At 47.1% G+C, this 24,516-nt stretch overlaps 1 protein-coding gene across 4 annotated transcripts in view; it reads right to left on the bottom strand.

Moving 5' to 3' along the window:
- GNAS (GNAS complex locus) overlaps positions 1-24,516 on the bottom strand; it is a 139,197-nt gene that overhangs the window by 80,442 nt on the left and 34,239 nt on the right. The window contains exons 1-2 of one of the 4 annotated variants that reach the window (XM_054217971.1): positions 9,996-10,994; positions 6,311-6,383 (exon numbers count right to left, since the gene is read on the bottom strand). In XM_054217971.1, coding sequence (XP_054073946.1) covers positions 6,311-6,383; positions 9,996-10,134 — 212 coding nt within the window. In that variant the 5' untranslated portion in view covers positions 10,135-10,994. Of the gene's footprint in view, positions 1-6,310; positions 6,384-6,901; positions 9,397-9,759; positions 9,832-9,995; positions 10,995-24,516 lie in introns of those variants that run through there. The other 3 variants (XM_054217974.1, XM_054217973.1, XM_054217972.1) reach the window with 3 other exon arrangements.

Genomic DNA, 24,516 nt, shown 5'->3' with positions numbered 1-24,516 from the left:
TGGCAGTTTAAATATTGCTTTGCTAGGAGAATTCAACGTTTCCCACCAACCGGTAAATACAGATGAGATGCACGCTCTGCTATGAGCAACACCTTGTTTCCCATGCAACTATAAAAATGAAGAATTTTTTATGTTCAATTCTCACTTTCCTTCTTTTACCTAAGTAAGAGGGTTTCTTGAAAAAGCAAACACAGCAAACAGGGAGTTGAAAATAAAGCATAATGTAAAAATGCAAGTCTATGCTTTCTTTCAAACCTCTGTTGTCATCTTTTCACCTATGGTTAGCCTGAGCCTACCACAAGCACATAAAAACTGATAGAACTAACAAGCTTTTTAGACTCCTAAGATTCCTTCATGCATTGCTTTTCTGTCATACTGTCAGGAACATAAATAACATAATTTTGCACCCTCAAAAAAATTTTACTTCATTTGCACATGGAAATATTTTAATGGCTTGATTTCAGAATGCCTCTGGGCAAGGTACAGGAGTTATTCCATCGACTATTAGAATACTCAGTACCGCAGTATGTTAATACTCTTTGCCAAATAAGGCCCAGTGTAGTTATTATAAACTATCAGAATCTTCTGAAAACTCATCTCACAGTATTTAAAAAACACACCTTAGTAGTAGGTTTAAATGCAAAACATTTGCACGTGTTCCAGTGGAGAATATCTCCTACCTCAGGGCAAGATACCACAATAAACTTGAAAAACCCAAAATCTGGTCACTTTTTTCCTTATTTTTTTTTCATAACAGAAGGAAATATTAATGCTGCTTCATTAAGGTTTACTTTTTTACAGAATGGAATTTCCCCCTTTGTAGAAATAAGAGTATTTCCAAAGAAAAGATAACGTCAAGCACATAAACACAACATTAAACATCCTAACAATTAAGGAATTTCTTGTTTGCTTAGGTTGTTTAACGTCACCTCCCATTTCTTTCAATTTGATGGAAGACAGTGATATTTAACTTGCATAAATATTTTGCATAAACTTTTACAAGCTATATGCAGCATTCAGGTCTTATTCATAGTATTTATTCACTGTTGGTATATTCTTGGCTTTTGACAAAACTCAATTACACAACTGTGTCAGTTCTCAGGACAAGACCTGAAATAGCCTGAAATGCACATCCTCCTCCCCTGCCCGCCCACACCTTCACTGTGTGTTCTAGGCACACATTTCGATCAAACCCTGTAACCAGTTTTCAGCTGGAACGGAACTTTTCAGAGTCTTGAACAGACATGCACACACAACTTTTCCAGCACTGTAACGCCTCATCTGGGTCCTGGAACAGGAGCCGAGGAAGAAAACATGCTGTCTGCCTGAAACCTGCAGCAGCTCCTGACATTCACCGTGATGCAGAGGAAGGAAGAAAGAAAGAAAGAAAGAAAGAAGGGGAAGGGGGGAAAATCACACGCACCAAGCCCCCCGCACCCCGCCCCCCCCCCCCCCCCCGGCCAATTTTCAGTGTTACTCAAAGGGCAGGAAAAAATTATTTTTGTTGCCAACAGAGAAAAATACAATAAAGTCAGTTTGTTTCTTGGCAAGAAACTGATGTGACCATTCTAAAAACAAGGTATTGATACACGAATCTAAAGGAACTGTAAAAACAGAGCAATACCATTTGTGTATGCAAACGAATAATAGCCATTAGGAGGGAATTCATTATTTTAAAAGACTTAGTTATAAACATTATACTTTTTCCTCACTCATAACATTAACTTCCCTTTGATAAAATCACACACACACAAAAAGACCAAAGTTAGAAAACAAAACACAGTATCAGATAGCAGAAGAGTAAAGTTACTGAGACAGGAGACTGACACCGACCAATGTGACCAGATAACATCATTTACTGGTTTCTGTGAAATAATGGTGGTGCTGCAGTACAGCTTTTGGTGGACGAGATGTACAAAGGAAAGACCAGAAAGCATCAGTAACTACTATTCCTTCCTCACAAACTACTAAATCTAGGTGAGAAAACAGAAAAAGTTCCAAACCTTTAGGAGGTTGACTTGGCTTTCTCAACTTACCCACTAAGAGAAAGTATTTTTTAAAAGTCGATGAGAAATTCAAACATATTTGTCATCTAAGTCTTGAAAATAAAGCTATTCAGTTTTGCTTCTGCCGTCATCATTAACAGAACTGACATATACACAAACTCCTATTCAACACTTCAACAGACTAGTTTAAGGAAGTGTCATCATTATACAACATCATTTGGGAAACTGAGGCTGAAATTCCCTATAACCTCCAGACTTCCTGGATCATAAATACTATCCAAACTTACTAATCACAAAGGCACATTCCCCTTATTTGTCAATCTTTGTAGTGGATTTCGTAAGTCACATTTCAACAATTTATTTCTATCTAAATATTTCTGCTTGTCCCAGTTTTTCCCATGACACTTCAGAACTGTCTATCGCCCTTGCCAATTTCCAGCTTTCTAAAATGGTGCATGACAATGACCCTCTCCTTAGAGCCTGTCAGCCAAACCCACAGCAATCACGCAGGGGAAAGAGGACTTAAAAAAAAAAATAAAAAATTAAAAAAGTCAGTGAAAGGCCACCATCTCAGAAGCAAAGCACTCCAGCCCCAATATAACACAGAAAAGAGATTTTTTTTTTCCTCTTCAACCTGAACTATACATTTACATTAGTTCTTCCAGGTACATCCCTTACTCCTCTCCTCCCTTGCCCACTTCCAATCCTTTCTGGTTCATAAAGACTGGCATCTGATCTGCTGCACGGTCAAAAAGAGAAGGGTTTAGCTCCACTTTATCAGCAGACAGATGCTCGTAAAACACAGCCCGCAACGGCAGAGACCTGCTCCTCTCGAGCAGCCTCACGGAGAGAAGCTGAGGAGGGAGGGAAGGCAAGGAAGGGAAGTCATGGGCTCCCCGCTACGACAAGCCAAGTCTAAACCCCTTCTACATCACAAGGGGCTCTGTTGTTGGCAGTAATGCAAAGAGGAGAAAATTTGGTTGATATGGAGTCTTCGTTATGCTTAAAATGCAGCATGTTAAGGATGAGGCACCCTGGAAGAACCCTGTGGGGAAGCCACACTGCCATTATGAAGCTGCTGTAGGAAGACGTTGGTTGATGGCAGGGCCAACTGCAGCCATCCTGCAAGAGCGGGCCGCGGGCTAAGCCCTTCTGAAATCTCCACCCTAAAAACCTGTGCTGCAGACCATGCCTTGCTTCTCCAGTATTCTACTCCGCTTACCAATGCCACAGAGCTGCTACTTCCCACACACCACCTTCACAACAGGAACAAAAAAAAAATAGGTATTTCTGTCTCTAACTCAACTACGGATTATAAAAGGAAATTGAAAAAATTTTAAAGTCTTTACTGTAGTTAACTTGGGGAGGTCTTTAACCACTTTCAAATCCACCTTAGCACTGTTAACTACCAAGTACGTTAATTACGTGGAACACTTGATTCCATACAGTTCCTCAAATAATTAATTAGCTAAAGCGATCAAGGATTGTAGTCCCCAAGGGAAACTCTTCTAGTTCTGTAGAACTACACAGATTTCACCTCGTTAAATGCTACAACTCTACACGAGGCCAATTCACCTAAATGCACAACAACTGTCCCTTCATCTACGTAGCATCAGAATCCTAAAACCAAAAAAAAAAAAAAAAAAAAATAAATCCCCACACTCCCACTTAGCAGTGGAAATCCTGTTTAGTCACCAGCAATGAAGAAGAGTATGCAAGTAACACTAAAGAATAACTTCTGATTCGCAGCACATTAGACATCGTTCATAACAGGTATCCTCTCTACTTCAAACATCCATTATCACAGGGCAACCAAATCAAAGGCAAACAAGTTTTAGGCAGGACTTTAAACTGGACTTCTTTCAAGCCACATGAATAAGCTGCACTAACAGAAATAATTCAAAACTACAGTTACATACAAGGACACTAACATTAAAAAGTATCTCTTCATCTCCAGCATACTTCAGCTTTCACAACCTCTCTGCTGTTATTCATCACATCAACTGCGGTGGTGTATGCAAACAAGTTTATGTTCTAGAATGACTGATAAGAACATCAAGAGAAGTAATGCTTCTCCTACTCTTCCAAAAAAACTCCATGCTGTCTCGCTCATTAGCTGAATCCCACATCATTTTTCCACGAGGTAAGCAGGGCACAAAGGGAATGAATGAGGCAAAAGGGATAGCAGGGAAAGCAGGACAAGGCAGGGAACAGTTAGCTACTTCGAAGAAGTATACAAGTTACTTTAGGACTAACGTGTAACTTGCAAGAACTTCAAAACACTGAAAAACAGCCTTCTCCCCCACGTAAAGTGTATGTTATGATCTACCGATTATTTCTGGCAATAAAAGCCTAAGACTAGATGCATTATAACTTCTTGTACATGTTACATATATCACTTTTTAATTTGATTTTTATGCACCTGGATGTTCCGATACATACCACCCACAAAAGGACAAGCACAAAGGACTGACTGCAAGATGACATGCCATGGGGTGTACAACCTGCTGTTCCTGAGCCACATGCAGCTCCCTGGGGATCCAAGCATGGCTCCCGGGGGGGACTCCAGGCAACCCAGGCCCTCGCTGTGAGGGGGCAGAAGCCAGCGAGGCTCCCGAGGCCAAATTTGCCCTGTTGCCCTGGAATCCAGCTGCACGCCCAGCTCAGCCCCAACCTAGCACACAGAAGCGAGATGCTCGAGGAAGACACCGCCGCTGCAAACCCCAGAGCGTGTCCCAGCTCCTCCCCAGCTCTGCAGGTTTCATGTAACGGGTCTCCGGGCTACCAATTTTGCACAAATTTGGGTATGCAGCTTGCAGGGTTGAGAATGGGATCTACCCATGTAATTTATTACACAGCAGCAGCATTCCTTTAAGAGCACCCATAGGCTTAGAAAAACTTTGAAGAACTGTCGGTTAAATAGATTGATACCTTTAAAGGTGCCAGAGATCCTCGACTTCCACTTTCATCGATGAACTTTTAACTTAGCACCTAATGTTGACAGCTGCTACATCAAAGTCAACTTACACAAATCTTTCGAGTCACTCAAGTCTTTTAAGAGGTCTTTAGCAACAGAAGCTGCCAAAATAATGGAGACGATTTAGCAGTAACAGGATGCAGGACTGGGCACTTATGAAATAGAGCTGTCTTGGGTAAAGAAAATATTCCCCATAAAGGGGAGCTAAAAACATGTCGCACAGACTGTAATTTAGTTTGAATCAGTCTGAACTTTCTTCCAAAAGACTGTGTACCTTATCCTGAACTAGGATTTGGGGATTAGGAAGAAGTATTGTCCAGGCTCCTGGGCTAAACTTTTAGCTCAAACATTCTTACTAAAGAATTAGCTACTGAAAAACGAGTGAAAGCTCAATCTTCCCAAAAAGGTAGGATTCACAAAACAGATGATATTACGAGAAGCTAGAGGATGCCAATACAAAAATATTATGTTTGAAAACAAGAAAGACATAACTAGTAATAATCTAAAGAAATCAAACACAGAGAACAAGCTCTGAAATTCCAACACCTTAATTCAATTAGAATTAATTTAGCAGGTTTTGGTACACATGCACAAAGACACTCGCAAGCGTAAACTAACATGCAGAAGAATCTCGTCCTCCTCCCTAGCAAGGTTAGACGAAAAGTCAGCAAACACAAATCTTTCTCAGACAAAATAATAATTTCCATTTTCCTTATCCCAATGCCATTCCCTTCCTCACAACTATCACATAATTGAACAGATTTTAAGTGTAAACAAGAAAGGCTTTTAGAAACATAATTTAACACAAACATCTGGACAAGCAAACACAAGAGAAGAGAGAAGAAAATCTGACCTACTAACACACAGAATTAACAGTACAGACTCATTTTGTGAGGAGATAGAAACAAAAGCCTTACTTGCTCTAAATAAAGAAAACTGCTTTCATTTTGTACGCTAACAGGAGGCATGTTTACAGCAGGATGAATCAATGTGCTATAGCAGAGGTAAATCAGTGTCAGCCATGTTGTGAAAGGAACTGCAGTTAAAAAAACCCCCAAAACCCGAACCACAAAACTTAAGCCTTAATCAAATCAGCTACATAGAACCTTGATATAAATCATTTTATACCGTTAGCTCTTACTTATTATTGGTGCATGACTTCTTCAAGTTAATGTCTATTAATCTCATCTAAAAATACACATCCAAATTCTAGACACTGTGAAACAGTAGCAAGAAGGAAATATACCAAGATATAAAGCACCAGCAATAACTACTGTTCGGTGCAGACAGAAGGCATGTTGTAAAGTGAAAAAACAAATGCACTTACTCAGCATTAAATCCATTCACGTGCAAGATCCTCATCTGTTTGACTATTGTGCTTTTACCGGATTCACCAGCACCTAGAAAATGAAAGTAAATCAATTTCAGAAGGAAGCATGAGTGATGAAGGGACACACTACAATTTTTTCTTCAGGGTTAAAAAAAAAAAAAAAAAAAAAAAAAAAAAAAATCAAGAAAGTTGGTTTTCTCAGTGCAAGAGTGAAAAGTGAAACAAAAAGAAATAATTGCCACTGGAAACTTCAGTTGTAGCTAAAAATAAATGCCCAGCTCAAGTCATGTGTCAGATCTGAATCTTGGATCATTTCACTGCCATTTTCCAGTGTCAACGTTAAAAGCAGATTGCAGGGTTTAGAAGGAAAAAGGACAACTTTAACATTTTATAGAGAACAAGGTAGGGAACGTCAAAATCTGCTTGCTTTGTCACCACTCTGATGGAGAGAAAGAATGACTGAAGTCCATGCTGAACTGAAGCATTTTTGTTAGATCCTTAAAAAATTTTAAGTTTGGCTGCGGTAATCATCACTCGGTCAAAAGACCGTAACTTAAATCGCAAGAAATAAAATACGTGGATACTCACATCTGAAAAAGGAAGGCATCCCCACTGAGCCTCCACCCACAAAGCTGGAGAAAACTCCTTCTCTAATCTGTGTCTTGTAAGCAGCCTCCCACCCTCTCGACGTGTTCCAAATCAATCACACACGCACCCAGACACAGAGACCACCTTTTGTGGCTGCATGCTCCCAACAGCCCCACCGCAGCTCTCCGCTGACCCCCTTCTACACCGGCAGCACAAAACCCCGCTCCACTTTACTCCAGTTTCCATAAGTAGACGTATGCTATTTCTGCCGTGCTGCAAGGATGCCAGTGCACAGGGCAACCCATCTGCCTATAGCACCCGTTTTTCCACGCACGCTAAAAAGACTCAAACAGCAGCGTTTAATTGAGCTGTTCCACGCTGCCAGATCAGCAGCTTTCTATATAAAGCAAACATATTTTTGCAAGAGTAGTATCATAACCTGGCAAAATTTAGAAAGATTCCCCTTCGCATCTACCTCCTGGCTACTCGTTTATTCCTCTCATTAGCCTACGCCTCAACAGCGGAGAAGGTATGTCTGTGGCAGAACGGGCACAGAGGTACAGTTTGTATTTATAGGATGCCAGGTCTCCACTAGCACACGCTGACAGCACAAGCCTCCATTTTGAGCCTTGTGTTCAAAACTGTATTTTAGCAGCTACATTTCAAAGTTCATTTTCTGACAGATACATCCCCCTCTGCTTTCTCCCTTCCTTCCCTTCTCTCTCGTGAATTCCTAATAGTCCTGCTCTTCTCTCCATAAAACCTGCCTGCATGTTTTGCCACCTTAATCCCAGAGCCTTGCTCCTTTTTCCCCTCCTCGTTCACTGATGTTTTGTAAGCACTTAGCAGTTTTTATCTACAACTCTTTACGCAAGTGCCACTTCTCCCCTAAACTACTATTTTATAACATACACACTCTGTCTCTTCAGCCGTACTGCATCCTGCAATAAAGGCCGGTGGCAAAACTCATCAAGAACGAGTAAACTCTGGTTAAGATAGAGACTGGGTCCTCTTCACAACTAAGAACTATTCAGGAGTAGCGGGATATGCTACAGTCATACTTCCATTCAGAATAATAATGGAATTTCAGATGTAATTCTAAATCACATCTTATAAGTATTGGGAGCCAAAATCTTTACTTCACTTAGGCCGAGAACAGGGGGAGACAGTTGTCGCTTTTGCTGTAAATGCGTACAGTTCGCTATTGACAATAGCGGGTTCTCTGGATCAGATACAACACCAATGAAACAAAATGAAGCATTACATCTAAATTTCTATATTTGGCTACTCATTAAGGCCCTATTCTTGCCAACAATTCTCCATACATTTAACCTCACCACCTCGGAGCGTTCTACCAATTTCAGCGAGGCTGCTGGTGGCAGAAGGGGCAGACACACGCACAGTGGCAGGGCCTAAGCTCCTCACAACATTTAGCAGCTCTTCTTTGCTGTTAATCAAATCTGATGTGAAAACATTCAGAATACTTTCAAAGTACTTGGGTTTTTATTTCATGTGTCTTATAAAGGTAACATAATAATAGGGACGTGAGCTTTTTTATTTTTTTACCAGTGAGTTTGTGTTATACTGTCCACAATTCCTGACAGCTACTGTTAGAAACTGCAACAGCTGAACTATCACTTTAAAGCACATGCACACAGATGACCTTACAGCCATCGCTAAACACCCAAAAATTTTTATTTACAAGTATCTAAATTATTTTTCAGTCACCAAAACAAAAGAAAACAGAAGGAAAATGCAGGTGAGCCCATTACGTTTCTGTTTTCTGAAATTCTGCCTCAGATGAAAGTAACCCATCTGATGACAAACGGCTTCTGCGTATCTATGTAACGTTCAGCCCGAAATGTGGAAGTCCAAGACACTCCCCAAGAGCTGAAGCCCAGTTTATCCTGTTAAAGATTTCTGCGGGAGCCCTGGCAGGCGCCTCGGTTCTGCAGGTGCTGCTGTAGTCCCGGTCGCTCTCCATTTACTCTAAGCCTCTTTCTTCAAATTAGTATTTGAAAGGTTTCACTCGTAAGAGCACACTTCCAAACTCACAACCTTCAAACAGTCTGTTTTCTGCCTCGACAACAGCTGCCGGGCCGAGCCGAGGCCTAGCCCCTGCTCCATGCCAGACCTGCCAGGCGGGCACAGGCTCCGGGCGAGACCAGAGCACCGGGGGCTCAGCCACGAACCTCATTTTAAAACGCTACTTCAAAATACTTGGGAATAACGAGTCTGACAAATGTTTTCTTGTTCTCCCCGGTAACGATGTTTGGACCGTCCCCTCCCTCGAAGCCATAACCTGCATTTCTAAACCCATCTCCTGTAAAACACGACACTGGCAGGTCACCGAAATTAATCTCTGAAACGACGCCCGAAACCGAGCTCCGAGCGCGCGCTGCCCTCATTAGCGGTGCGCCGGGGGCCCGGCGAACGAGCCGGCCGGCGGAGGGAGGCCGTGCCCGGCCCGGCCCTGGCGCCGCGCTCCCTCGGCCCCGGCGCTTCCCTCCGGGACCGACATCCTCCCTCCGCTCCCCCCGAACGATTCCCCGGCTTCCTCCCTTCCTCTTCCTCCTCTCCCCGGCCCGGCCGCGCGTTCCGCGGCTCCCCAGCCCCCGGCCAGGGGAGCGCCCCGGGCCGGCCCAGCCCCGGCCGCCTCCCTCCGCCCGCCCGCCCGCCGCCAGGCCGCGGTGACTGGCCTTCCCCGCGGCCGCTGCTCCGCTCGCCCGGGGCAGGCCCGCCGCCCCTCGGCGCCCGGCCCTGTTTATCTCCCAGGCTCCCCTCGGGCCCGCCGCTCCGGCATCGCCGGCGCCTCCCGCCGCTCGGCCCCGCGGCCCGCCCGGCCTGCCGCCCCGTACCTGCGGGGCCTGCCCCGGCCCCCGGGGGGTGCCAGACCCGCCCGCCGCCGCCGGGCCCAGGAGCCCAGTAGGCTGCTCCGGACCGCCCCGCTCTCCCGGGCGGGTCCCCGCCGCCCCGGACCCGCCGGCCGCCCCCCGGGCCCGCTCCCCCGGGCCCCACCTCTGCCCCCGGGCCTGGCCGGGCCTGGGGAGGGGGCGGCCCCCGGCCCGCCGCCGCGCTGCCCGCCGCCCCTTACCCAGCAGGAGGAGCCGGTGCGTGGCCCGGTAAACCTGCTTGTCCTTCTGCAGCTGCTTCTCGATCTTCTTGTTGGCCTCCCGCTGCGCCTTCTCCTCGTTGCGCTGATCCTCCGTCTTGCTGTTCCCTAAACAGCCCATCTTGGGGAGGGGGAGGCAGGGGACGCGGGGACGGGAGGCGGCCGGGGCTGCCGGGGGGAGGGAGGGAGGGAGGCACTCTCCCGGGCTCCCTTCTTCCTCCTCCTCCTCCTCCTCCTCCCCCCTTACTCGCTGCTGTGGCGGCCGCTGCCCAGAGCCAGAGACATGGAGAGCGCCGAGCCCGGAGCCAGCCGAGGGGGGGCCGATGGCGATGACTCTGCTGCCGCTCCGCCGGGCCTCCTCCCCGGCCGCCGCGGCTCCTCCCGCCCCCCGCGCCGACCCCCTCGGCGCACCTTCCCCGGGGGCGGCGGGGCCCGCTGCGGAGCGATCCGCGGGGATCTCCGCGCCCCGGCCGGCCGCCGGCGCCGCTAGCGGGAACGGCGGTGCCCCCCCCCCGCGCCGCGGGCTCGGGGACGGGTCCGGCTCCAGTGCCGCCCCCGGAAAAAAATAATCCTCCGTGGATCCGCAGGCGGGGGCTCCCGGCGCGGAAACCTCCCCGAGCGCTCGGCGGCGACGATCGGGAAGCGTCTGTGGCCGCAGCGCCGCGGGCTCACGCCAGCCCCGGCCCCGGCGCAGCTCGGTCCCGTCCCTCGCCGGGCGCCGCCGGTGCTTCCTCCTCACCGGGGCGGGGGTCCAAGACAAGCCCCCCCTTTTTATTTTTTTTTCCTCTTTTCTTTTTTTTTTTTTTTTTTCCCCCCTCTCTCCTCGCTGCTGCCGCCGCCGTCTCACATGAGGGCTCCCGGCGAACCAATCCTCTCCGCTCCTCCGCGGAGGCCAAACGCGCCCGTCGCCGCCGGCAAGGCCGCTCCGCCTCAGCTCCCCGCGCTCTCCCGCATCCCGGCTCCCCTCCCCCCGCGCTCCGGCCCCGCGGCGGGTGGGGCGAGCGGCGCTCGCGGCACCCTGGGAGCGCGCCGGCCACGTGACCGCGCCCCGCCCCGCCCCGCCCCGCGCGCGCCCGCTTCGAACGGCCCCGCCGCGCGCGGGGGGGGACCGGGACCCCGGGACCGGCGACCGGGACCCCGGGGCAGGGGCCGCTCGCAGGAGCCGCGGGCAGTTGGTGGATCCTGAACCAGCTTTAACGGGGCCGCCCCGGGGCGCCTCGCACCGCACGTGACAAAGAATCCCCGCAGGAGTGACCGCACGGAGCACCCGCGCGGGCAGACACCCATACGTACACCCCATAGGTACACGCATACAGCCGTACGTACACCCATACACCCATACATACACCCATACGTACACCCATACGTACACCCATACACACACCCATACGTACACCCATATGTACACCCATACATACACCCATACGTACACCCATATGTACACCCATACATAAACCCATACATACACCCATACATACACCCATATGTACACCCATACATACACCCATACGTAAACCCATACGTGCACCCATGCATACACCCATACGTACATCCACACACCCATACGTAAACCCATGCGTAAACCCATACATACACCCATATGTACACTCATATATACACATGTCCTTCCATCCACCCGTTCCCCGGATGGATGCCGAACACCCGCCTGCTGACCCGCGGGACGGCCCGCAGGCGCCGGGGCGCAGGGACTCCCAGGGAAACGCATCCCCCGTGGGGTCCTGGGGCCAGCAAAGGCCCTTCGAGACGTGGGGGCACCGGGGGACACCCTGAGGCACACGGTTGCTTCTACACTTGGCGTTACCAGCTCCCTACCTCTGTTTTCCTTACTGAAATTGTTTTTGAAACCTCGCTGTACACATTACCGGCAGCACTCATGCACGCGCTCACCAGCCACCTCTGCAGAACAGAGACCGGTGCCCCGCTCTTGGTAAAACCCCGTTCCCTGAAACGCACGGGCAGCTCTTCTCTGCCTGCCTTTACCATACACAAATTATTCATCCTCATTTGCAAAATTCAGTTACTGATAACACCATTCCCAAGAACACACCTTCCTATGTCATCTAGTTACTATATTTAGAGCCACCTACAGTAAAATAATTACGTGAGGAGAGCAAACAAGCAGGAGGTCACAGTTAGTGTCACCAGATACATCTGTTCAGCTGCCCCCGCTGAGGGAGGGTGGCCCTTGGGAGACACGGGGAACGCCACCAACAAATCCCAGTCTTTGAGGATTTATTGGCGCTTTCTGTCTATTTTTAATGTCACAACTTTGGGTACACGAGGCCTGAGGGCTTTGGGGTCAGTGGAGAGGCTCCTGCTGACTTCTCCAGGCGTTGCTTTGGGCCAAGGCAGTTTTAAAAAGGTCTGAGAGAGACTTGGCTCAGCAATGCCCAGCCTCATCTGAAGCAAAGGTTATGACAATTCCTTGTCTTTTATATATTTGTATTGTTTCCACATAATACACATTATGCAAATATACTTAACTGTGGCGTTTACAAGGTATACAGGAATCAATAAAGCAGAATTCAGACTGCAAATTATAAAACCTCATCACAGTTTTATGGCTCAGGTATGATGAGAATGCAGGAACGCCAGCACCGGCCACCTCAGGCAGCAGGAGGATCTGCCCCAGGCTCCCGGTGCCGTCCCCTCCGGCGCCCAGCGGGGCCGAGGCAGCCTGTCCCCGGCCCCACACAGTTCACCACGGAACACACCAACAGGATAACAATTATTGATGGAGACACACAAAAGGCTAAAATCTTGGCGAAGCGTGCGCGGCGTTGGCGTAGGGACAGGTAAAAATGCCGAAGCGTCCGCCAAGGAGGGTGTCACCGCCGTGATGGTGAAAATTGAGGCTGCAAACTTTGCGACGCTCCTCTCTCCCGCACGGGGAGGAAGCGGAGGAGAGCCGGGCCTGCCCGCCTGGGAACAACCCACAAGCCAACCCCGAGAGCACCCTCCGGCCGAGCTGCCGAGGAGCGGGTCAGTCACCACCACCCCATGGGGCACCTCACCGCAGGCCTGGGAACGCAGCTACAGCCACGCGTTGCCGTCACCCCCGCTCCGGGGACCCCCGGGAGAGCCCCCACGCCCCGGTCGGGTCAGAGCCTCCCCCCGCGACCAGGCGTTGATCTTTTTCACTGAGCAGCCGCAACACTGCAATTCCCCACAGCTCAACAAACGCTGTTGTAAGGATAATGGCTACACCTTGCTTTTTTTTTTTATTTATTTTTTAAATCTATGCATTCTTCTCCACTCTGTGATTCACTTGAGATTTATTATCTTTGTACATCTTTGTGAGAAATTAAGACCTTTCAGGTGATTTTTCTTTTTTCTTGCTGAGGTTTTCAAGGGATTTTAAGTACTGGGAAAAAATAAACAGTGGGTGAATTTATATTAGAAAGGTGCAGAAGAAGTTCCGCCTGTGCATAGTACCTTGGAGGATTAAAATCTTATGCAGAAATAGGAAGTATGTGTGATTTATTTTTTTTTAAGGAGCCTCCATTACCCAACGCACCGTCCTGCTGTCCTGCCAATTCCCAGCGCCACGCTGAGCAGTTCCAGCAGACTTCCCTCTTCCAAAAGCAGGGGTTATCTCTGGGACAGGTTGACTCCTTCAGTTCAAGGACATTTTTTAACAGCACGCACGGTACATTTTTGTGCATTGATACTCTCTGGTTTGAAGCTTGTTACATTTTTTAGCTTTAGAAATAGAAGGGCCTTCATCCTGGGCCACAGAAGTGACGGGCAGTTGCGTATCAGACCCATCAATCTCAATGTATTTATCCCCAGTAACTTTGTCTTTTCGTTAGTTACGGATGAGGATACGTTACGGTTCTGATTTAGCCCTCGATCCGTGTGTTTCACCTGCTCTGAGCGCCCGCAGGCTGCAGCGTCCCCGCCAGCCCTCCCTGCAGAACCCTTTGGACTCTTGGGAGAACGAAACTCGGTGATAAAAACGGAGACGGTTTCAAAGTCTCCAAATTACCCTTTGGCCTGCTGAACAAGGAACCCTCGAGTAATCTCAAGCCCATTTAAAGGAGAAACAAGCAAATTAAAGCCAAACAATAGTCTAAAAAGGAAAAAAAAAGCAAACAGATGGGAATTGGAGCAAGAATCCAACGCGGGGTTCTTTTCAGCTGTCGCCTTTGCAGCAGCCAGAACAAAAATCACTTTAAAAAGCATTAAAAGGTAAACAAGGTAGGAAATGAAGCCGTTATCGATCAAGCCCAGGGAGGGCAAAGCAGAGCCATGGAGGAGCAGGACAGGTCTGTCTGCCGGGCGGGACAGAGCGAGCCCACCCGAATGCCACGGAACGAGCATCACAGGAAGAAATTAATGCAGCACTAACGTATTCAATAAGGAAGAAACACAAAATACTTAACTACAGATACTCCAAAGCAAACAGAATGAAAAGGAGATACTTCCCTCTCTGGCAAAGAAGAAGAAATTTTCCATACAGAAATTCTAAACTTGAGAGGGATTTTTGTTTTGTTTTAAAATAAAAACAAGCCCATAGTCTACTAATAGAATTAACCAAGACCTTCCTTTAAACCAAACAAAAAAAAAACCCCTTGCGTCCCTCCTTTCACTTCGAAGCTTTTCCTCAGAAACACTAAAAGAGACTTCAAGGAACTCATGGGATTATGCAAATAAAACACCGAGTAAGAGCTTTTTACCCAGTAGCTTTTCTTATTTTCTCGCAGGTTTTTTTCTTTATATTCCTTCTCACTACTCGCGCGTTCTGCACTGCACTTTATTAAAAAGAACCCCTCTTACATAAGAGAAGCAGCAGCACATCCCCGCTCTCCGCAGAACACAGATGGAATGCCGATTACAAAAAAAAAAATTGGAACAAGTCTTTTCTCAGACTTAGTTTCAATATTTGTCAACATTCACTGCAGACCTACCCCCGCCTGCAAACTTTCTCATAAAGAATTATTCTGCTTTAATCCTTGTTAAGTGTGGGTCACAAAGCCCAGGGAGGCAGCCGTAGTAGGGGCTGTTTTCTCAACACCGGGCTCGGGCTGGCTCCGGCATGGGAGTGCAAAGCAGGGAGCAGCGGGAGGCTCCCGCCCCAGCATGGGGGGCTGCCCGGCGCCGTCCCGTCCCCACCCCTGTCCCCGTCCCCATCCCCGTGCTGCCCTCCGCGCTAATGGCATTAATCACTGACACTGCTCTCGCATTCTACGGCCGTAACAGGAAGGGGAATAAGAGGATTGTTAAAATAGTTCTTGCTAAGTTGTCACACAGGTTTTAATGTGCTGTAAACATTCCTCTCCTTCTTTTACGTTTTTTTAAGTAGAATGACGTTCAGGCTTTCACGCTTAAAATAACTTTACATTTTAGTGGTAGCAAACCACGATACTGCCGATACCAGAAGCCATTATTGGAGACGGTCTGCAAGGAAAACAGTGTTGAGATTTTGCTCCTCTGGCTCTGCACTGCTGAAGGCCTGAAAGTGTTCCCTTTCAGAAAGGGTATTTTCTCCCATCTTTTTCTTTAGATGGAAAAACGTTAAGCCGCGATCCTAAAATTACATACAGACACAATTATAGAATAGGGGTCTTTTGTACCCTACTTTTCCTGGAAGAATGCGGCTGTCTGGCAAACTAACAGCATCATTACTTCTTAACTGCCTTGCTGTTAAATTAGAGTGCCCCACACACCCCAGGGCAGTCACAGAATTTAGACCCTTTCCCAGTGCTCCAAATAAGTCTTTCTGGTGTTGGGTTGTTGGGTTTTTTTGTTGGTTCTTTTTTGTAGATTTTAGAAATGTATATAAAACAATCGATTATCTCAAAGTCCTTGGGTGTGCGGGACGCGGGCAGGCGACGGGGCCAGGACCCAGCCCCAGCCCTCGGCTGGGTCACAACCTCTGGTCCCACACCGGGGTTTTGCCTCTGCCTTCACGAAACCATCAGAGATGCAGGACTGTCCCCCCCTGCGGACACAGCCCAGGGGGATGCTCACAAGACGTCCTCGGGGATCACAGAAGGCAGCGGGACCCTGGAGACCCGGCTTCGACCCGGCACCACGCCGTGCCTGACCTTGGACGGGCCACGGCCCCTTCTGAGCCTCTTTTCCCAACTCCCCTTTATCTGCCTCGCTCATACAGGTTGTGAGCTGTTTACTTCCGACATGTCTGCACAGTATCGAGAACAGGGAGCCCTGATCTCGCTGGTGACCTTTAAGCCCTTCTGCTACACGTTTCACCATAAAACAATTTTTCAAAAGGGAAGCAATTTTTTTAATAGTCTGTCTTCCCTTCCTTAACACCTCTTTAATTCAGACTTTCTCAGCAACATGAGATGAAAAAATAGGCTCTGTTCAAAATCTTAACACTGTTTTTCTTAAATGAAAATGCTGAGAAAGCTGCTAGTATTCTTTGGAGTCCTTCTCCCAGGCCCTCCAGCAACACCAGGGAAAGCTAGAATCAGCATGCTTGCTACATTCAAAGTACCAGACAAAGATACTTTTTATTTTGAAAACAGAAAAAAAAAATAAAAAATGCCTGCATGCTTCTCAGTCTTTCTTTGTACGCCATAAAGCGCCAAGCAGGGCAGAAACCCGGTGCCGTGTTCTTTTGCAGGTCACCTCCAGGTTTGCTTTATGCTCCCTGGTGCTACAATAACGAATTTGTTTTTCCATTGCCCGGTGCGTGCCCGCCTGTCCAAGAGTGACCCGTTCGCTGCTGAAGCCGGGGCTGGTTCCAGCTCCCTCCGCTCTGCGCACAGGCAGCCCAGACAGCGGCCAAGCCGGGGCCAGGAGCCCCCCCCAGCCCCGCACACCAGGCGCGAGGCAGGAGAGCCCCCTCCCCTGCACTCACTGGGACCGTTCCCGCATGGGCTTGGGTGGAAAACCCGCCCTCAGCGCGGCCGGCGACCCGGGGGGCTGTGAGGGCCAGGGACCCAGCCACTGCCGCCATTGCTGCCCCCACCAGCTCAGCCCCCCACCAGCCCACCAACAGAAGACGTGGGGGACCCACCTGCCCTCCGCCCACCCTGGGGTGACAGCATGGGGACCCCCGTCCCGCGCCCGCTCGCCCAGTGGGCATGGGAAGATGGCGAGTCCCTTCTGGCACCGCAGCCCCGGGCGGAGGCAGGGCCCTCCCGCAGGGCTGCATCTCACTCCCTGCACATAAAATACACAGCGCGACATCTACTCTGAAAGATTCTTTCTATGAACTGGCGTTACTGAGGGATGTATATACTAACGCCATACACACGGGAGTTAAGGAAGATTTGTCCAAGGAACCACTTCCAGAGGAAGTGCTGGGCAGCCACATTATTTGTTTTGTTTAAAACGATTTCAGGCTTGATAATGCCTCTTTATCAAAACTACACATGTGCTGAGCATGCACAGTGCCGCGTGTTGTGAGGCGTACAGGAAGGGGTGGATTTAATTTATTTCTTTATTATGAATATCATGGTGCTGTAAGGAGAATCCTGGCTGACAGCGTGAAATAAAGCCAAACTTGCAGAGGATATTTTGGGGCCTGAAGTTCCTGTGCTGCCTTTTCAAATTCAGTCTTAAATTCTGTATTCCTAATCCTCTGCTCTGTCTGGACCATCTCATGAATGGCCATGTGTATTGTTACAGAGTTGAGCAAGTACCTCATAACGTTTACCATTAATATTCATGTGAAAGAAAAACGGAGTTTAAGCTTCCTGGTTTTGCTTTCCTTGAGTGAAGAAAGTAGCGGGGGAGTTTGCAAATTCACAGTTCTGGCAGGCCAAAGGGACCAAGGCAATTGTGACACACCGAAAATAGCTCTTCATCAAAATGATAACCCTGTTTTATTTTGTGAACATCACTTGGCTATAGGGTTTGTTTACATTTATTTGGTATCACACCCTCCGTGGTGGATCAAAGCATTCATGTTGCTGGAGAGACTCTGTACCCAGCTGAATGACGATGGCCACAAAGCACAAACGGAGCCACCACGATCTACCAGCTTTCAGCCTAGAAATAAGAAGAATTCATTCTTCTCCACACCAGAAGCTGGCTTGGAGGGAAGAAAGAGGGCTAGAAAGAATGGACTTCGGAACTGATGAAAGAGATTGCATCAGCCCACGCTGGCCAAGCTCCGCGGAGGGAAGGCGTGAGGAGCCGGTGGGCACGGGAGCACTGACCCAGTCTGAGACACCAGCTACAGGATCAAACTCTGCAGTAACGACTTGCGAGAATGCTGTTTTTCAGGGATCTGTGTGTGCTTAGTAGTGTTTAAAAGCAAAGTGACAAAGGCAAAGAAACTCCTTGTCTAAGGATGAATAGAGGAATTCCCATTCCCAGGGAGCTGAAACCGAGGAACTACTTGATTACAAAACGAAGGGCGTGAGGTGCTGGAGCAGCGCTTCCACCGGCTAAGAAAACGGACTGCAGGATCTCACTGCCCCGAAGAGCATCCTACACAAGGTCTCTTTATAGAAGCATCAATGAGAAACCTGTATGCAGGAGCAAACGACGCAGGTGAGAGGTGGCAGAAGCACATCAACCCACGGGCTGCATCCAAACACCCCAAACTGGTCCACGTGCAGGGAGGAGGATGGGGCACGGCACGACAGTGACAACGTACCAAGACTTGAGACCTCCTGCCCTACTAACTATTATGGAATTGTTACAGTCTCTTAACACCTGAGTAAGAAATATTTTTATTGCATCAACTTCTCGTGTCTAGACAGATAGACATCGTAAGTGAATCATTACTGACTAGCTTTGAAGAGCTGAGCAGAAGAGCGCTCCATGGTGTAAGCCACTATCTGGACACATCAACACTTAAGGAACAATTTTCTGGAGACAGTTCTTTCGGCACATTACCCTAGGGTATACTGACGGTGAGAAACTCTGCAGTTTCCTTAAGGAAACTCCAGCAGTACCCTTAAAGGACTACGAAAGAAAGCAATATAACGCTCAGCAAATAACTTCTTAATCATAGAGACCCAAGTCTTAAAAAAAACCCCATCTCCCCCCGCCAAAAACCAATAAAAAAGCTAACAAAAATGCATAAGCAAGGAACAAATGCACAGGAAAAAGCCAAACAGGCTTGAGTTCATCTCTTGGCCTGATGACGCCATTTCTAGCAGCAACGAGTCTGCCTCGGCTCTCCCTGGAAAGTTTTGCTTCTTTGTGAGAGAACGTCTCTTCCTTAAATAATTTGATCCCCCCTTCTGCCCCTTTCCTTTGGTTTCAAATGTTCTTTGTTTTGTCCCTTTCCCAAACTGCTGATCAGCTTCTCTGCAAACTGGCCACTGTCTCACGAAATCTTGCTCCTCAGTTATTCCGAATGATTCCCAGCTTTCCCATTTGTCCTCTTGGAGGTGCTCCTCTCCTTGGCAGGACACAGGGCACCTCCAGCACGGGCCTATTCCGCAATTCAGCACAGACATTACGGCACAGGGCGAAGGATTTGGTGAAGGTTAAGGTGTTCTCAAAAACTGTGTTCTCAAAACCACAGCTTGACTCACATATGCCCCCAAACAATCATACATTAGCAATTATAATGATCTTTAATTAAAAAAAAGAAATATGTTGCTGTTCTTACAGATAAGGATCTATAGAAATACTTGTATAGGTGCCATGAAAGTCTATTTTTCAAACTACATTTCAGTGAGGGAATATTTAACTACCTTACCCGTGTTACTTGAATTCTACTCTAAAATGAACCTCTTTGAAGTTTTCTTATTAAAAAAGCTTTAAAAATTAAGCAGTTTGAATTATTTTTCTATGCACCATATAATCTTCTTAAGTAGTAAAAAGTTAACTTCAGCTCAAGTCATTCCACTTGGAAAAAGGCGATGAAAAAAGCAGTAGAATCATGCATCTCGCCCTACATTTTCTCTAAATGTAACATCTAACCCCTGATTGTTATAATTTTTCATGGTAAAGCTTTCTGAGTGTTTATAGCCAACAGGCTTTGACTTTTATACTGGAAAGTCTGTTATATAAACGTCACTCTCATTTATATCCTCAGTTATAACAAAGTCATTAATGCAGCTGATTCCTAAGAAACCTTATATTTTAGCAACTTGTCCTAGCTCTGGTGCTGCGTAACGTAAACAGGTCCAAGGCAGAGTGTAAGAAAATTACACCTTGGAGATGCTACATGTTTTCAACCAGGGGTAGAAGCTAAATTTGCACGCTATTCTTGATATCAACATCACTTGTCAGAGTGTTATATCTTATTTCCAGAGAGCCACGATCATCTGACTACATTTTGTAGAGCACAGTTATCGCACGTTTGGTACAGACGGACTGAAGAAACAATGCTGGGTGGCAGCTTGGATCCTAAGGTCCCACAAGACGAGAATTTGGGATTGGATGCCACAGCACTGAAATTGCTCTTCAGAGATTCCTTCGCTGTCAAAACCAGAACCCAAAAAAACCTCCCCTCCTGGTTTTTAATCCTGCTCAAACCCAAATGTTGGAAGCAGGTGAAGAACTACGAACTAACAGATCTGGCCCCTTGCCACATGCCCTATTAAGATGCCATATTTAGCTCCTCATTTCCTAATGCTCTGGCATTTAACCTGTTCCCTCCAGCCCTTTCATCCACTTCCAGTACACTAACCAACGCGGCTTTCACCCTTCTATTTCTCTCTTCCATTTCTGTTAGCTGTTTTACATACAATTAGTGCTGCTGTCCCATGGCACTGGGAAAAGCGACTGTTAACTTGTGCTCCCTCTACTGTCCGATGGGCTTTGCAGCAACACAGCAATATATTGTGGGGAGACTCCAACTTCTGGGCAGAAAGGTCTTTTTCTTACTATAATGTGAAAAGTTATTCTCTTACATTTATGAAAATGCATACTTAGAATGTTAAGGTCCTACACATATAGACCTTCAACTAGCATATCACTTATCCAGAACTCCATAAATCATGGACATTCTGCTTTGCTCTCCTGGGACTGCCCACTGTGAAATGAGGAGCCTCATGAAGCAGCTACGGCAGCCAGGATAAAATACTTTACAGCAGCCAAGCAGCCACAACTCCCATCAAAATCAATGTAAGCCACAAATATTTAGGTTCCTCCCTCCCTTAAAAGGCCAGGCCCTTTCAGTTTTGATTATTAGACCAGATGATTCCTCGATAAGAGAACAGGAGGCTGAGTTCCAGGTTCCGACCCATGGCTTTTGCTTGACATGGGCCCTCACTCCTTATTTGTCATGGAAAAAGCATCTTCGTGTGGTACGCTGGCATTAAACGTCCATAAGGTGGGGAGGAGGAACAGGAAAAGACCTGGTGACCCTTCTGTGATTCCTTTTCATGAACATCGATGTTTCCCCTTGCTCTTTGCAAGACAGATGAAAGCGGTGAAGACAACTTTGAATTACAATTAGAAGCTCCTATCAAGGTCTATGAAGCGCGGAACAGAGAATGAGCCTTGGAGTCAGCACCGTCTACAGATCCAACAGTAAAGCACCAAAGCTACTCACAGCTGGAGTGCTTCATCTGTGTTTGGATGCAGCTCACACCAATGGAGACTGGCAAGTAGTATCCTCTCAGTACAGTGAGGAGCATCAACTGAACAAAGGATACCATACATTTGTGTTTTTTTCAGATATGATCTGACCAAGGGGCCACCGTGGGAGTGCAGAACAAATTATATGCACAAATACTATTGGTCTGCTTGTCCAGCCTCCCAGATGAGAAGGCTATCTACGCCAAATGGATGTTGGGCACATTCTGAAGGTATCCGATTCATCGTGCATATGGTACACAAAGACTGCCCTCATATTTACATGCGATGCCATACGAAGGTAACATCTGTGAAGAAAATGAAACAAAACCCAAAACCGCCAAGCAATGAAACCTCTTCTCAATATTCCTGAAGGACCTCTCGTGTGGCTTGCATGCAAAGCAAAGAGGTAAGGGACTCATGCCAGAGTCCCTGAAGAGGTGTAGGGAAGACCACCCATAGGGAGTAAGGACAGCTTTACCAGATGGGACAGCTGAACGACACCATCCAGCTTTGATTCCTGGCCATTCTCCATGGAAAGTGGGACAGCCAGTTTCTGAAGATCAGTTGCGATTTGCCTGTTACGTGGTCCTTGACACTGCTACAGAACCTGCCGTCTCTGGGAAGAAGACTGTTGCAGAACTCCCCATGCAAGAAGGTTCGTTTCCAGCTGATGACAGAGGTTGAGGGATATGTCTCTCCACTTCTGGAGAGGAGGGTATTTTCAGGGCTAAGAGTGTGGAGAAGCCAATTACCTAAACAACTCTCCTGAATCCTTAAGGGCATGGAGTACTTTGTCCCTCCACTCGCTCCTTCCCATGGGTGATTCAGCAGCAAGGAATATTTACTGTCATTTAACAATGCAGTGGTCTACAGACTCAACTCATGACTCAACAGAGAATATACTGGGTGCAGACCTTCAAAAGAAATGATCGACAGATTATGCCTTTTATTTAAAAAAAAAAGGGAAATATTTTGTTTCTTTTAAAAGACGAGCACGCGAAAATAAAATGGATGAAGTGGAAGATACCTTCATGCTGTCTTTAGGAAGGACAATTTTGGTTGATTACTTTCAGAAATACTTAATTAACATTTAGGATATTATGGATTAAGTGAAAGGTTTACACTGGATTCTGTCTGAAATGCCTAAAAAATAATCCTTTAACTCGCTGTTTATGTTGGCAAGTAACCTGGCTGAGTATAAAAGCCAAGGGCATGACTGACTACCTCACATATTTTACAGCTGTTACACTAAATAGGTATTTCAGAATTTACATACTTACAGAAGAATCCTTAAATAGACTTTCTTATGGGTCTTAAATCCAACATACTTTAGGACGTATTTCCTGTTTTGTTACTGTATTTAACTACACTTTAAGAATTAAATCTACTTTTCCTTAAACAAAGATCCAAACATTTAACTTTAAGAATATGGAGATCACAGAAATCTATCTTGTTGTTTTTAATGCACTGAAATTGTTTAATGAATACCCACAAATCTTTATAAAAATCAAAGCAGAGAACGCTTATTAATAGATTAGTAGTGCGAGCACACTTAGCCCTCAGACACAAGAAGCATGCCTGCTTATTGCCCAGAATGGAAAACTTCTGCAAGTAAAATTCAAATAATAATTAAATCCCAGTTCATTGATCAGTTGTGCCCTTTACTTTCTTTTGCTTGCTTTTAGATACCGAAACATACTAACGAAGATACTAACATCCATTTACCTCCTCTAGCGTTGCGTGGGGCAAATTCACAGTGCAAATTCATGCAAAAGCATGCAAACTGACTTTTTTTTTAGTACTTGATATTCATCCCCAACTTTCAGCGTTGATCAGCAGCTCTCATACTGCCCGCAGTTAGACTCGCACATCCAGCCTGGCACTGTGAACACCGTGAAGCTAAAACGAGTGAGACGGCTTGTAAAGAAACTGCGAGGGGTTACGGCACTCGGGTTTCCTGAGTTTCCAGGCGAGCAAACCAACCGTCCCGCCGCTGCCCGGGTGTTCTCGGGGGGGTGGCCAGTCCATTGCAGACACCGGTGACGCTCCTTAATCTTTCCTTGGGGCTTTGCAACAGCTTTGCAACTTTCTTATTGTTTCTTAGTAAGAACATCGATGTTCCTCCTCCTCCCCCCTAACTGCTCAGCTGCGCTTTTCATTCACCGATGGAAAACAGAGCCTGTTTCTACCGTGAGGGAAAAAGAGGATACAGTCTCCTAAGCCCTCGGCAGGGAAAGAAACCTCCCCAGCACCTACTGCTGGAGGTGAGCCTCCGTTGTGCAAAGCCGGTTAGAGCTACAGAAGTCGGTGGCATCCTGCAGGAGCCCATTTCTACAACAAACTAAAGAATCCTATTGTAACCAGAAGGCAGGCACGGCTACTGCTTCAATTTGATACACTTGAAGGTACTTAGAGTTCCGGGAACTAAATTGAACTTGTTAAACAAACCTTTTTTTCTGCACATTTTTCCTGTAATGTGTGATACACTTCTTCATACACAAGTATTGGGAAGGAACCAGGCTAAGCCGACACTCGGGATGGCTGGGCTGGTGAAATCCGTTGGGGAATAGTTTTCCAAGCACCTGCAGACCAGGTTTCAAAAGGTACCTTTGTGTCTAAAGATGCAGACAGGGCTCTGAAAGGGCTTCCAGATTTGCCATATCTACCACAGGATTTCATAAAGAATCCCATTCGGAGCTTTGCTGCATTTTTAGGCAGCTAAATTCCTCTAACCACTCCATGTTATATGACTTAGAATCTACATTTTCTTTTTAAAAGATGGTGCGAGCGACTCAGAAACACATGGCTACAGTGGCACTGTTGCTGCAGGAGCACGAGTCCCCGCTCCCCATGGCAGTGGCCACCAGCTGCACAGGGTGGCCACCGAGGAGTCGTACTTCAGCATTTCCAGCTCTTCGCCGGGATTCCATGGGGGGAGGCTGAGTGTTTATGACGGCTCCTCCTTCCGCTTCTGTATTTCACACAAGCATCCACAAACGAATCCTCAGGAAGATACTTA

This window comes from Rissa tridactyla, chromosome 12 (assembly GCF_028500815.1).
Source record: "Rissa tridactyla isolate bRisTri1 chromosome 12, bRisTri1.patW.cur.20221130, whole genome shotgun sequence".
In the NCBI taxonomy this organism is placed as follows: Eukaryota; Metazoa; Chordata; class Aves; order Charadriiformes; family Laridae; genus Rissa; species Rissa tridactyla.
Note: the sequence above shows the minus strand (reverse complement) of the source record. Positions and strands in the feature narration are given on the sequence as shown.